This window comes from Erigeron canadensis, chromosome 2 (assembly GCF_010389155.1).
Source record: "Erigeron canadensis isolate Cc75 chromosome 2, C_canadensis_v1, whole genome shotgun sequence".
Lineage (NCBI taxonomy): Eukaryota > Viridiplantae > Streptophyta > Magnoliopsida > Asterales > Asteraceae > Erigeron > Erigeron canadensis.
In genome coordinates this window covers 169,044-183,945 of record NC_057762.1, presented here as the reverse complement: position 1 = coordinate 183,945, position 14,902 = coordinate 169,044, and the positions used below count along the sequence as shown (strand labels likewise).

At 35.7% G+C, this 14,902-nt stretch overlaps 2 protein-coding genes across 2 annotated transcripts; both read left to right on the top strand.

The window, feature by feature from the left end:
* The first annotated feature begins 6,975 nt into the window (after positions 1-6,975).
* On the top strand, positions 6,976-9,095 carry LOC122588736 (uncharacterized acetyltransferase At3g50280-like). The gene is made up of 2 exons (XM_043760910.1): positions 6,976-7,104; positions 7,610-9,095. Exon 2 carries the CDS (start codon positions 7,626-7,628, stop codon positions 8,964-8,966), a length of 1,341 nt encoding a protein of 446 aa, XP_043616845.1. The 5' UTR covers positions 6,976-7,104; positions 7,610-7,625; the 3' UTR covers positions 8,967-9,095.
* A 3,593-nt stretch (positions 9,096-12,688) lies between these two features.
* On the top strand, positions 12,689-14,220 carry LOC122590016 (uncharacterized acetyltransferase At3g50280-like). Its single transcript, XM_043762354.1, has one exon. It carries the CDS (start codon positions 12,729-12,731, stop codon positions 14,136-14,138), a length of 1,410 nt encoding a protein of 469 aa, XP_043618289.1. The 5' UTR covers positions 12,689-12,728; the 3' UTR covers positions 14,139-14,220.
* Positions 14,221-14,902: the final 682 nt, after the last annotated feature.

The window sequence follows — 14,902 nt, the reverse complement described above, 5'->3', positions numbered from 1 at the left end:
ACGGGATTGAGGAAGTCAAGGAAATTCTGGAAGAAGAAGATGAGTTCATCACACCAAAGTTGGAAGATCCGGGAAGCTTTGTCATACCTTGTACGTTAGGAAACAAAATAACTTGTGATTGTTTAGCAGACTTAGGAGCTAGTATTAACCTCATGCCTTCGTCTATCTACACTCAATTAAGTAATGAGGCTTTAGATACGACCATGATGACCATTAAGTTAGCAGACCAGACCTTTCAACGTCCCTTAGGAAAGACTGATAAGATAATTGTGACAGTAGGAGACCTGCATTTTCAAACGGAATTCGTTGTCATGAACATTCCTGAAGATAAGAAAATGCCAATAATTTTAGGTAGACCTTTCTTAAACACCGCCAAAGCCGTAATAGAAGTAGCAGAACGTAGGATCACCATAGGAAATGGTAGGAGGAAGCTGAGTTTGACCATGGAAGGAGACCCAGACCTAGGAAAAGATGAGATAGGAAAACTTGCCGAAGAAGTAGATATAGTGGGAGTAGACAGCCAAGCAAATCAGGAGATAGAAGAAATCTTAGGAATAGGATCACCAAAACGCCCTTGGGACTTAGGAGAATTAGAGGAAAATGAATTTGATGGAGCCTTAGTGCAAGCACCAAATAACCTAGTAACCTCGCTAGAACAACCGCCTACAGATCTAGAAATGAAACCGTTATCGCAAGGATTGGAGTATGCCTACCTGCAAGGGAAGTCGCAACTTCCGGTCATTATTTCATCAAAGCTTAGTACGAAGGAGAAGGGAACATTGATGAAGGTACTTAGATCTCATAAGAAGGCATTTGCTTGGAAGATAGCAGATATTAGGGGCATAGACTCATCGTACTGTCACCACAGGATTCACCTAGAGGCCAATTCGAAGCCAGTAGTGCAAAGACAGAGACGTCTTAACCCAAACATGAAGGAAGTAGTAAAGAAGGAGGTGATTAAGCTTTTAGATCCAGGGATAATTTACCCCATTTCGGATAGCGAATGGGTAAGCCCTATTCACTGCGTCCCTAAGAAGGGAGGAATGACAGTAGTGGCTAATGAGAATGACAAATTGATAACAACTAGGACCATTATAGGATGGAGAGTATGCATAGACTATAGGAAGCTTAATGAGGCCACAAGGAAGGACCACTACCCATTACCATTCATGGACCAGATGTTGGAGCGACTAGCAAGGATTGAGTATTTTTGCTTTCTCGATGGTTTTTCTGGGTATCTTCAGATTCCCATTCATACGGAGGACCAAGAGAAGACAACTTTCACTTGTCCCTATGGCACCTACGCTTATAGGAAGATGCCCTTTGGACTATGTAACGCGCCAGCGACATTTCAGCGGTGTATGACTGCGATCTTTCAGGATATGTTAGAGAAGTCAGTAGAAGTATTTATGGATGATTTTTCAGTTTTCGGAGATTCGTTTGACTCATGTTTAAGGCATTTAGATAAGATGTTTGCTAGATGTGAAGAAACCAACTTAGTTCTTAATTGGGAGAAGTGTCATTTCATGGTCAAGGAAGGATTAGTTCTAGGACATAAAGTATCGAAAAAAGGAATAGAAGTAGATAAAGCTAAGATTGACGTTATGGCTAGGTTACCTTTGCCTGTCAATGTGAAAGGAGTTAGGAGCTTTTTAGGTCATGCAGGTTTCTATAGGAGGTTCATCAAGGATTTTTCCAAGATAGCAAGGCCAATGACTAAACTATTGGAGAAAGAAGTTAGGTTTGACTTTGATGAAGATTGTGAAAGAGCATTTAAGAAACTTAAGAAGCATCTCATGGAATCACCTATAGTAGTATCACCAGATTATGCATTACCTTTTGAGATAATAAGTGATGCTAACGATTATGCCGCAGGAGCAGTTTTAGGACAAAGGATAGACAAACACTTTAGACCGATTTACTATGCTAGCAAGACCTTGAACGAAGCTCAAAGGAATTACACTACCACTGAAAAGGAGTTGCTAGCGGTAGTTTTTGCCTTAGATAAATTTAGGAATTACATAGTCATGCAGAAAGTGACCATCTTTACAGACCACACAGCAATTCGATATTTAGTTAACAAGAAGGATGCGAAACCGAGGTTGATTAGATGGGTGTTACTGCTTCAGGAATTTGATTTAGAAGTTAAGGATAAAAAGGGAGCAGAGAATTTAGTTGCAGATCACCTAAGTAGGTTAGATAATTTAGATGAAGAAGAAGTAGATCATGAGGAAATAGGAGAATCATTTCCAGAAGAAAATTTGATGAGAGTAGAAGTAGAAAATAAGGATGATACACCATGGTTTGCTGATATAGCAAACTACTTAGCTGCAGGAGTGTTGCCACTGCATTTAGATTATTACCATAGGAAAAAGTTCTTCTCTGACCTTAAGCATTATTTCTGGGAAGAACCACACTTGTTTAGGATTTGTGCAGATGGTATGGTTAGGAGATGTGTGTCAGAAAGTGAAAGTAGAAGGATATTAGATGACTGCCATTCAGGACCCACAGGAGGACATTATGGACCAACAACAACAACAAGGAAGGTTTTCGAAGCAGGATTCTATTGGCCAGGAATTTTCCAAGAGGCCAGAACTCTAGTTAGCTTATGTGATGCATGTCAGCGCCAAGGATCCATAACAAAGAGAGATGAGATGCCACAGAAAGGCATACAGGTATGTGAAGTTTTCGATGTTTGGGGCATAGATTTTATGGGACCATTTCCACCATCACATAAGTATAAGTACATACTTGTAGCAGTAGATTACGTGTCAAAGTGGGCTGAAGCCAAGGCTTTACCTACAAATGATGCCAAATCTGTCATAGATTTCCTTAAGAATTTGTTTAGTAGGTTTGGTATGCCAAAAGCCTTAATTAGTGATAGGGGTAGTCATTTTGCTAATGCTCAGTTAGAAAAAGTGCTTAAGAGGCATGGGGTTAACCATAGATTTTCAACAGCTTACCACCCTCAAACTAGTGGATAAGTAGAGAATACAAATAGGGCACTTAAGAGAATCTTAGAAAAGACAGTTACCGATAACCCCAAAAACTGGGCACTTAGGCTAGATGATGCACTTTGGGCATTTAGGACAGCATATAAGACACCTATAGGAACAACACCGTATAAGTTAGTTTATGGCAAAATTTGTCATTTGCCATTAGAGTTCGAACATAAGGCTTATTGGGCACTTAAGAACTTAGATCTTGATATGTTAGAGGCAGGAGATAGGAGACTCTTACAGCTTCATGAATTAGATGAAACTAGGTGGATGGCTTATGAAAATTCAAAGTTGTATAAAGAAAGGACAAAAGCTTGGCATGACAAGAGAATAAAGGCAAAAAGGTTTAAGGAAGGAGATTTAGTGTTACTTTTTAATTCTAGGTTCAAACTTAAATCGCCTAAGTTCAAACCAAAATGGTCAGGACCATACTTATTACTTAGAGTATATTCCTCAGGTTATGTAGAATTAAGGGCCAAAAATGGAGATAGTTTTATAGTTAATGGACAGAGAATTAAGGTGTATAATCAAGAAGTAGGAGAAAGGGAAGTCGACCCACGGGACGAGTTCACTTTCAAAATGACTTAGGAAAGCAAGAATTTTAGGTTAGGTACTAACGTACATTTTTAGGAATAGGAAAATTGTGTTTTGTATTAGTATTGCAGGTTAAAGAATGAAGGTAGATCACGTTTGCACAGATTAAGTTAAGTTACAACTAATGTAAACTTAATTAAGTAAACACAAACAAATAAAGTAAACACGTTTAACTATATGTATATATTAATTAAACAGTGAATACATGGTTGGTTTACAAAGAAGAAAAAGAAAAAATACTTGTTTAAGTTTTTGACACACAAAAACTTAGATGTTCTACAACAATAAGGAACACACAAAGTGACAATTGCAGAACTACACCAACGAGAGTTGTGGCTGGGTCAAGTGAGTCCTTATATAGGCAGAGATGGGAATCACATGACAACCCAATAGATGTTGACACCTCAAGGTTGTCAACCATCTATTGGTGGATCTCTCAGATCTGCAGGGTTCTCTGTCTTCATCTTATTTGTTTCCAAATCCGGTATGAGAGAGAAAGACCCTGGTACCGTTTTGGTACATGATCACATGTCTTCAATCTTCTTGATCAACACGTGTCTTTAGGACCATTCTTTTTATCTTCATTTTGCCGCCCATATTTGACTTACAAATATAACGGTGAGTCATTGAACTTATCCTTTAACTCGAAGATAATGTAGGTCGCTGAGAGCTCGCTGAGAACTCGCTGATGAAGTGCCTCGCTGAGTCTCTCAGTGAATCCATGACTCAACAATATATATATATATATACTAGCATTGTACCAGCGCGATGCGGCGGTGGTCGTGACAGCGATGGTATGGTGGTGGAGGCGAGTGTTGGTGGTGAATGCGACGTCGAGTGCCGTAGATAATTTATATAAAAGTAATTGATTTAAAAGGTTAATGGAGATATTTTAGAAAAATAAAGGATTGATAGTGTAATTTAATTATTAATGTTAAGAGAATAGTGTATGTGAAAATATTTTAAAGGATTGTAGCCTTGTAGGTGAAAATATTACATAAAAGGGCATTTTAGACATTTCCCCCATATAACTTTTAACATGGGTATTTTCTTTAATATAGAGTATATATATATATATATTGATACAGTTTCTTATACATGCCAATTCATTTGTCTAAATCATTATTTGTCAAAAATATGATGCACCAATTTATACATATTGATTCATCTGTCTATATTACGATGCAGCAATATATACGTGAATTCATCAATCTATCTAAAGTTCTAAACTATGATGCACCAATACATCGTATTGATTCGTTTGCCTAAATTATGATGCACCAATTCTTATCGATTCATTTATGGTAGGATAAAAATCAATTTTACATTTTCTTTTATAATATATATAAGTGTCTAATAGTGCATTCAGATACATCACGTACAAAAATATAATTTGTCAAAAAAGTTTGTTTCAAGTTGAAAAAAACTAAAAACTTGTAAGGCAGGTGCCAAGTCTTAAAACCAAGACCTCCTACTTATAGTTTTGTCTTTACTTATTTTACAATAATAGTTACGAGACAGGGTGCCCGCGCGATGCAGCGGTGATGGTGGTAACGACAAAGATGTGGCTGCGGCAATTGTGGCGATGATGTGCGGCGGTAAGGGTTAATAAGGTTATTTAAGGATTGGAGAATCTATGTTGTAGTTTATTTTATTAAGGGTATTATAGGTATATAGGTAAAGATGTTTAAATTAGTGATAAATAAGAAGGGTAATATGGTCATTTCAGGTTCTTAATTACTTAAAGGGGAAGGAGTGTTTGCTTTATATAGTAATATAGATTTTATAATAACTATTCTTATATAAATATCATATTAGGACTAATATATATATATATATATATATATATGAGAAAAGTAAATATAAGTGTGTTCGGCACCTAAGCTTAGGTATAGAACCTCTCACATACAAATTTTTTGATATTTCTTGATTAATAAATAAATACTTGGGCCCCATCGCCCCAATTATTTTTATAGATTAAAAAAACAATATGTGAGTGTTCCACATATAATACCTAACAGCCTTATATTACCATCCCCTATATATATATATATATATATGGTCCCCTTCCCCTACGAACCCATCAAAAATACGAACCGTGCGAACAGTGGGTAAATTTGGGATTTTCTGTCTATTCTAGTTTTCTCTCTCTCTTTCGTCTTTTCTAGTTTTCTCTCTCTCTCATCTACAATCTTTTTCACCCCAAAAATCTTCATATAGACATAACATGAAAATTAATAACCATTATTCCAATTTAAATATATGATTAAACTCGAATTTTTGTGCTCTTTCATTTGATATTAATTTTATTAAATTTTATAAAACTTGCTATGGATGCACCAAATTTGAGATAAGATTGTGCATCCTTATTTTTAATCACCAGATGCATCCATTTTTTAAATTAACAATTACACAACACATTTACACGAGCATAGGTAAATATAGGAAGTAGTAGCTATGTTGGTGCATCGATCGCAGATAATACTACTTTTTGTTTTTGGACGCACAAAAAGGATACAATAATTTGGATGCACAAAGAGTGAAAACACAAATAACTTGAAATCTTGGATGCACAAAAATTGGACGCATAACTATAGAAAAAAATGGATGCACAGTAAAATGTTGGATGCATTTTTATGAACCCATCATCCGTTTCATGATGCCGCTGATCACCCAAAAACTTGTAAGGGTGATCGGTTTGAAAAGGTAAAGGCTCGAGAAAGTTTACATGAAAAACACCATTATCGTTGCCAACCATAAGAAACTACCATCATTGCCGCCATTTATAACCTTCATCACCAAAAGCAGAGATACTTTCGTCTAGGGTTATGGCCAACCATATTTTTTTCAAAATTAGTATATAGTTAATATTATTCTGGAAAGGAGAAGATGATTAATGATTTTTAATGATCTATTTTTTGGTTGATTGGAATGAACTTTGATAAAATAGTAGGTGAGAAGAAAAATAGGAGAGGGATGTTGGTGGAGTGGTGGATGATATGATAATGATTGGAGATATGGCTTGTTGAGTTTGTAAGTACGTTAGATCAGAGAAATAGATGAATTTTGAATGGCTCAGGTATGTTCTTACTCATTCTTATTTTTTTTACTGTATGTATTTGAATGCTCCCCTATATATATATAAGGTTTTGAAAAAATTTGTGAATAAATATGTTCACATTTTCGTTCACATGTTAATAAATTGGTATATATATAAGGTTTTGAAAAAAAAAAACATTTTTTTGTCTATAACATGTATATTTATAACGTTTCACATGTGAATGGAAAAAAAAACATGTGATCCAATATATAATTTAAGAGTTATCATGGTTTTTTAAAATAAGACTCCCTATATATATATATAGAGGATTGGATTGTAGCTTCTTCCTTTATCGGCGGCGGTAAATTAGAGCAACGGAATCCGATCTTCGTCTCCAAATCCAGCAGGCAATTTGTTTCTCGGTCTAAAATTAGGCAAGGAATTAATCCTATCTGCAACTTTATCTGATCGGTAAATCATTCCTATATTCTTCTCGGTTTAATTCTAAATTATAAGTGTATCTCTTTTATTTGAATTGAAGTTTAATTGATGTTTACTTGGATGATATTAATTCGGATTAGTGTGAAATTTGAGTCACTGCGCGCTAAAGTTTGAACGATCTTGTATTTGCATCTTAAAGTTTAGACTTTAGATAGAAAGATCAGTTCTTTATTTGCTTTGATAATCTGAATTTGCTCTCATAAATATTTGCATCATATCATCAACTGCTTCTTCTTCTGTATTTTCATACAGTATATTTTAGTTTCCTTCTGTAATAAGAGGTCAAATGAAGGTGCCTTAGTACTTTGCAAATAAGAGGATTATATTTATCCCATCCGGTTGTGTGCGAAAAGTGCTAGCTTGTTCTAGCTTAAATGTTTGTCTCACGTTAGGTTTATTTTCTTTTTAGCATTCATTTCATTTCATTTGTTCTAATCAAAATTCTATAGTAATTACTTGATTGTTTTTTGGACAGAAAGAAAGCCACCTCCATGGAGTCTGCAAGTTTGAAAATGATATCAGATTGCTTCATCAAACCAAAATTCGTATCAGAAGAAGCTAAAAAACCAACTTACATGGCCCCATGGGATCTCGCCATGCTCAACCTAACTTACATTCAAAAGGGTCTCCTCTACTCCTTGCCCCCCCAAACCAAAAAAGACTTCTCCACGGCCGACTTCCTGCACCGTCTCAAAGACTCCCTTTCCGACACACTCACTCATTTCCACCCACTCGCCGGCCGTTTAGCCACCGTAAAACAAACAAACCCGCCTTCTGTGGTCATCTTCATCAACCCGGAGAACAGTCCGGGGGCAAGATTCATACATGCCTCGGTCAACTTGGCGATTGATGATCTTCTTACACCCACCGATGTTCCGCTGATCATGGAATCGTTTTTCGATCATCACAAGACTATCGGTCACGATGGGCACCAGAAGTCGTTGGTGTCGATTCAAGTCACGGAACTTGTTGATGGAATCTTTGTCGGTTGTTCAATGAGCCACACGGTGGCTGATGGAACTTCCTTCTGGCATTTTTTCAACTCGTTATCGCAAGTGTTCCTGTCCAAACCGATCGCACCTCCTGTTCTCAAGCGATGGGTTCCGGAAGGATGCGACCCGATCATCTCCCTCCCCTTCGCCCATCAAGATGAATACGTCAACAGACCAAATCCGCCATTGGTACGACAGCGAATCTTCCATCTTAACTCAAATGCTATGGCTAAACTCAAAGCAAAAGTGAACTCAGAATGCAGCACCACAAGGATATCCACTTTACAGACGCTCTTGGCAGTGATATGGCGGTGCGTGATCCGGGCCAGGCGGTTTCCGGCTGAAAAAGAAACCTCTTGCAAATTGCCGGTGAACGTCAGAAGCAGGATGTCACCACCTTTGCCAGAACACTACTTCGGTGTTGCGATTCAAACCGTGGGAATAAAAACAACCGCCGGGGAGCTGCTGGATCACAGTATCGGGTGGGCGGCGAAGCAATTGCACGAGTTGGTGGTTAACCATGGGGATAAACAGATCCGTGAGTATGCGGAATCATGGGTGAAGAATCCGATTGTGCATAAAATGGACGTGATTTATGATGGGGTTGGTGTAAGTATGTCGAGTTCACCAAAGTCTGATATGTACGGTGTTGAATTTGGGTTGGGGAAAGGAGTGGCGGTGTTGTGTGGGAATGCGATGAAGTTTGACGCCAAGGTCTCCTTGAACGCCGGACGGCCACGCGACGGTGAAGGACTTATGGATGTGGATCTCTCCCTGCTACCGGAAACCATGGCGCTTTTTGAAACTGACCAAGAGTTTATGAGTCTTGTGCAGCTCTAGTAATGTTCTTCCTACTTGCGATTTCCCTCGTCCTTTCAAGTTTGGAATTTGTTTTAGAAGAAAAAAAATGTTAAAACTTCATTGTGATATGCATGATTGATTATGAATAACGCAGTACTTTTGTTAAAACTTTGGATTCGACGACAGACGGTTTGCATTAGGAGCACTTTAATTAACCATTAAATGGAACATAATAATTACTCATAGTGCAACAACTCAATTTATTTACGAGTATTACACATGCAATTCAGATTAAGCTTTTGTTCCATCACACGAATAACTACATATATCAATTATCAAATTCTAAATTCCACTAAAGAAATTGATTGCAGAAGTAGATCTCATAATGTCGATTCTGGGAACGAGGTTCTTTCACTTAACCCTGACTTGTTCATGGCTGAAAGTCGATTTACAAGATCTATTGCCACCTTTGGTTCGGAATTAGTTATCTTCAACTCTTTTTGGAGCTGGCGCAGTTGGCTCTTTAGTGGCTTCAATTGGTGATTCATCAGGCTAATCAATTTAGAAAATAAATATTGAATTCAACAAAAGTGTGTTGAACTTTTTTAAAAGTTATTTTTTCGTAAATATACTTGAATATATTTTCAAATCATCCATCTCCATATTTTACTTTCCTTTCTTAATTATAGATTGTCGGTTGTTGCTTTTCTCGTGCTCCCACACTAAATGACATTGCGATAACCGGTGTGGATCTAGACCAAAAGTTAAAAAGAGTAGCATTGTTCAATATCGGGATTTAAATAAAAAGACGAATGGTTATTTGAGAACTAAAAAAAATAAAATTAGTGATCAATTCTAGGCTACATATCCCTCTATTTTTTTCTCATGACAAAATTTATTTTAATCATTCAAAATTATTTATCTTACAAACCATAAATCATTACATGAAAAAAAATAAATATGGATAATCTTAAAATTTCATCTTTTTTCATTATTTGCTACCTGTTGATTGGTTCTAGTTTTTTTATGTCTTTTTATTTAAATTTTTCAAAGGAGGTTGAGATAAGGTTATGCGATCAGGCAAGTGACATGACAAATGATTGGGACGCGTGTCATGAGTCAATATTATTAGAATAGCAGCAGAGGCGGTATGTAAGTAAAAATCTAAAAGAAGCAAAACTAAAAAAATTCTATCAAAGACAAGCCAAAAATATGCAAAACATTATAAACATATATGAAAATTTTAAAAGTACATTAAAAATATTATAAATGTATAACAAAACTTAAATTTTGAGTGGAATATTGACCTCAATGAGGAGTATACCATGTGGTATCACAACCTAAACCATTCTTAAATGAGATTCTAAAAAAATGAAAAATAAAAATAAATAAAACTTGGAAAGTGGGATGACCTTTATAATTTTCATCTTGCTATCTTTTTAGTTTATGACAGGTGCGAATCAAGTATCATAACAGAGAGTCTAAACTAAGTTATTGTAATCAGACTCGCATTAAAAAGCAAAAAATCCCCAAATAGGGTTAGCAAATCTTAAAAAAAAATATATGAAATCAGCAAATCAATAAACGTTAAAATGACATATTGTTGTTAATTGAAAGGGAGTTTAAATATAATTTAGTAAATCTCAAAAAAGAAGATAAAGTTAGCAAATCAATCTAAATGTTACAATTTAAACTTAGTTTTCCATTTAAGGGTTGTGGTTTTTTTAATAGAAATTTAAGGGGCTCTTTTATACTGATAAGGATATTAGAGATAATAATGCAATTCTGGTTGAAACTTAAAAGTTATACTCTTCGTCCCACTAAACTTGTTCCCACTAAATTTGTCCACTTTTATATTTTCAAGGTCAAATTTTACGAAATTTGACCATAAATATTTTTATTTGTGTTATATATTAGTCGATAAAAGTTATACCAATGAAATATACCTCTAAAATACAATCAATTTATATAACTTTTATCAAATAATCTATAACACAAACAAAAATATTTATGGTCTAAGTTCGTAAAATTTGACTTTGAAAATATAAAAGTGGATAAGTTTAGTGGGATGCAAGGAGTATCAAAACTCCATTTGAATCCAAACTCTAAACAAAGTATTATAAGTTATTTTAAAATAAGAAAAAATCAAATGTGCCAGTTAAATGTAAAGTTCGTAGATTGATATATTACAAAAATACCTTTTGATTTTCAAGATAACTTCATCAGAAAATAATGCAGTCATGCATCAAGCTAAGCCCTTAAAATAAATATATAATTATTAATACTATGGTTTATTTATAGCATATGCGAAATGTAAATGGATCAAAGATATCATGGCCCAATAATATGATACAATGGTTAAAATATAAAGATTGAAATGCATCAAATGGTTGTTATTTAATAAAGATGGAGTTTAAGACTCTCTTTTATTATTATTGTAAGCAATATTTTAAAAATACCAGTATATCTCGGCCGGTATTAACGATATCGAAGTATACTCCGGTAAAATTAGTCTAGTATTTTGTCAGGTATTTTCACTATTCATTACTGTCGACATTTTCTGGTTTTCCTCGTGTTGTAAAACCGGTTTTTCATTTTATTAATTTTTTTTTATTTATAATGATTTTTGTGATAGTTTGATGTTATTATTTTTTATTGTTTGTAAACTTTAAAAGTTATATTTTATTATAAAATAATTATTTGGTATTATTTTTTAGTGTATTATACTGGTATTTTGACTAGTTAAAATAAACTATGGAATTAACCATAGTGATAATACCGGTAACACCGGTACCGGGTATCACACCGATAAGACTAAAATACCGATATTTATAAAAACATTATTGATTGTAATTAGATAAATACAGTATAGACTAAGCCCATCGAGCTACTAAAGCGAAGCCCAATACATAGTACACAATATTTTATTATCATAGGAGAAATTAAAAGGTTAATGTGAAAACCGTTCTGAATTCATGAGAACTTTTATATTATAACTTGATATTTATATGTGAATTGTATATGTAAACATATTCGTTTACATATGAAATATCAAGTTATACTTATAACTACGTATGTTTATATGTGAATATATAGTTGTTACATGAACCTCATGAACCTCACCCATATCATAGGTTATACCCCGAATACACCAAGACAAATTGTAATTTTGTGTTCTACTTTTGATCCAAATGAAAGCCATGATTTCAGTTTTATCCACTACTACAACCACGTTGCGTTGAGTTCCTTTGAAGATTAGATTATTTCTAGCATTGCATAAGCACCAGACCATTATTAAAGTCACCAATTGCAGCCACTTTTTTTAGCCACCAAACTTTTAGAATTTAGGTTTTCCCAATTTTACAATTTAAACGTTAACTTTTTATATTTACAATTTCATCATAATAGGTTTATAAAAAGTTTTTTAAATAGAAAAACAAACTAGTTTAAACTGAAGTGAAAGAAAAGAGATTTGTTAATGAAAGGTTTTTTGTTTCATTAAAATTTATACATTGCTATAAAGGTGAATAGGTGACTTTTAACAAGTAATGTATTAACTTTTAAAGCTTGTAATAAGTTGTTATTATCATTTTTGTTTTTTTAAGAAAAAATAAGTAAGAGAAATAAAATCATATCAATGAGCCAAAACTAGGAAGGGAATTTTTCATAAACTATTGATGAAAATGAATATATAATTAATTAGATACGTCGTACGTCCATAAATAAATCAAATGAAATGAATTGTGCGTTCCATTATTATTCCATCCGATCTTCCTCCTAAGTAATTAACCAGATAGATAGATGGCTCCGGCGCCAACTGTAACTTGGGTTTCCGAATGGTTTATCAAACCATCACACCCGCTCCCAGAAGAACCAATCCACTTGACACCTTTTGAGCTCGTTTACCTCAACATCAACTACAGCCAAAAGGGTCTTCTTTTTGCAAAACCACCACCCAGCAAGGAAATTAATAATTTTTCAATGTCCGCTTTTTTGGATGACCTACGCCGTTCTCTCTCCGACACTCTCACTAAGTTCCACCCTCTGGCCGGCCGTCTGGCCACTCGGAAACAATCAAACCCATCACCATCGTACGTCATCTATTTAGATCCCGAAAACAGCCCCGGAATCAAATTCGTTTACGCGACATCGTCAGCAACTGTGTCCGACATCCTTGGTCCAAATGATGTCGCATTGTTTCATCCATTCTTCGACCTTAATCACGCCATTAACCACGACGGCCATACTCTCCCGTTGTTATCAGTTCAGGTGACCGAGCTTGTGGATGGTATCTTCATCGGTGGCTCCATTAACCACGTTGTGGCGGATGGAACTTCTTTCTGGCGTTTCATGGATTCTTGGAGCCAAACATATCTCATTCTTAAATCCAACAACAACAACAACACAAATAATGAAAATAATGTGTCTTCTTTCATACGAACACCAATCAAGGGATGTGATCCGATCATAAATCTTCCCTACACCCATCATCATCAATTCATCGAACGAATATTTCCTGATCCGCAGGCGGTGGTCATAACAGAGAGATTCTTCCACTTGTCATCCTCTTCCATCTCCAAACTCAAAGCAAAGGCGAACGCCGAGGCGGAATGCCAAAAGATATCAAGTTTACAGGCAGTATCCGCACTGCTGTGGAGGTGCATCACACGAGCCCGACGTCTACCGCAAGATGCTGAAACGGTATGCAAGCTTGCAACTAGTAACCGCCATAGGCTGAACCCACCTTTGCCTGGTGACTATTTTGGCAATCCGGTTAACCTGGTGAAGGGAACAGCAACGGTGGCGGATCTGATCAGCAACGGTCTTGGTTGGGCGGCTTTGCAGTTAAATGAGGCTATCAGGAAGCATGATGATACGGCAGTCAAAGGATGGATTGACTCCTGGTGTAAATCCCCGTCGATAGTGAAACTGAGTGGGATCTTTGAGCAGTCCAACACTTCTGTCACCATTGGAAGCTCACCAAGGTTTGACATGTACGCCTGTGACTTCGGATTGGGGAAAGCAGTTGCTACCAGAAGTGGTTGCGCAAACAAGGCCGATGGCAAAATCACATTGTTTCCTGGTCGGGATGGGGCCGGGAGCATGGGTGTGGAAATTTGTCTTCTGCCACAATATATGATGGATTTGGAATGCGATCAAGAGTTCATTACTACTATTACTCAAAATTCATATGAAGATCGATCCATCTAATTGCAATTTTTGGTTAAGCTTGGTTCGTTCAGTTCTCTGATATTATGTCTCACTATGTCATTAATAAAGATTTCTATTTTAATTTACTTGGCATATTACTCGTATTATTATTGTTAGTATTATATCTTAGTATAATTATAATTATACATCCACCGTGTTTATGTCATGAGTTACATGACATGTAACTCCATACATGTTTAACTGAAATTTTTTTTATGTAACTCACATACTATCATACATGTTTAATTGAAATTGAAGGCCAAAACACCAGCAAAAGGGCTGGTTGCTGATGGTGATGCACTGACAAAAGACTAAGTCTCCTCCAGTCAGTGGGTGAATGTCACCATTAAAAAGGTACATGAAATTGAAGACAAAAATTATTGAGTCCTTATCCTGTGATCTTCAGTTCGTAGAATCCTTACGTGTTGAACTTCAATCAAAGCTTAACTCTGTCAGTTCAGAGTTGAGTGAAAAATCAAAAAAACTCATGAAATTGAAGAATGTTCATGTTGAACTTCAATCTCGTGAGTTGCTGACTCAAAAGGTTCAGCTTGAGAATGAAAAACTTAAGCTTGAAATTGCAAATCTTAAGAAGATTATGAGCTCTTGGTCAAAAGCTTCCAAGTTTGACCATCAATGCTTAAGTGAACAAGTCCTTGCCAAAGTTAAGGCAGTGATAGGAGGCGATTATAACGCTGCTGCCTCTCTAGCTGACTCGTTCAATGATGAAGTGAAACCTGAAATCTCAATTCCTTCATCTGTTG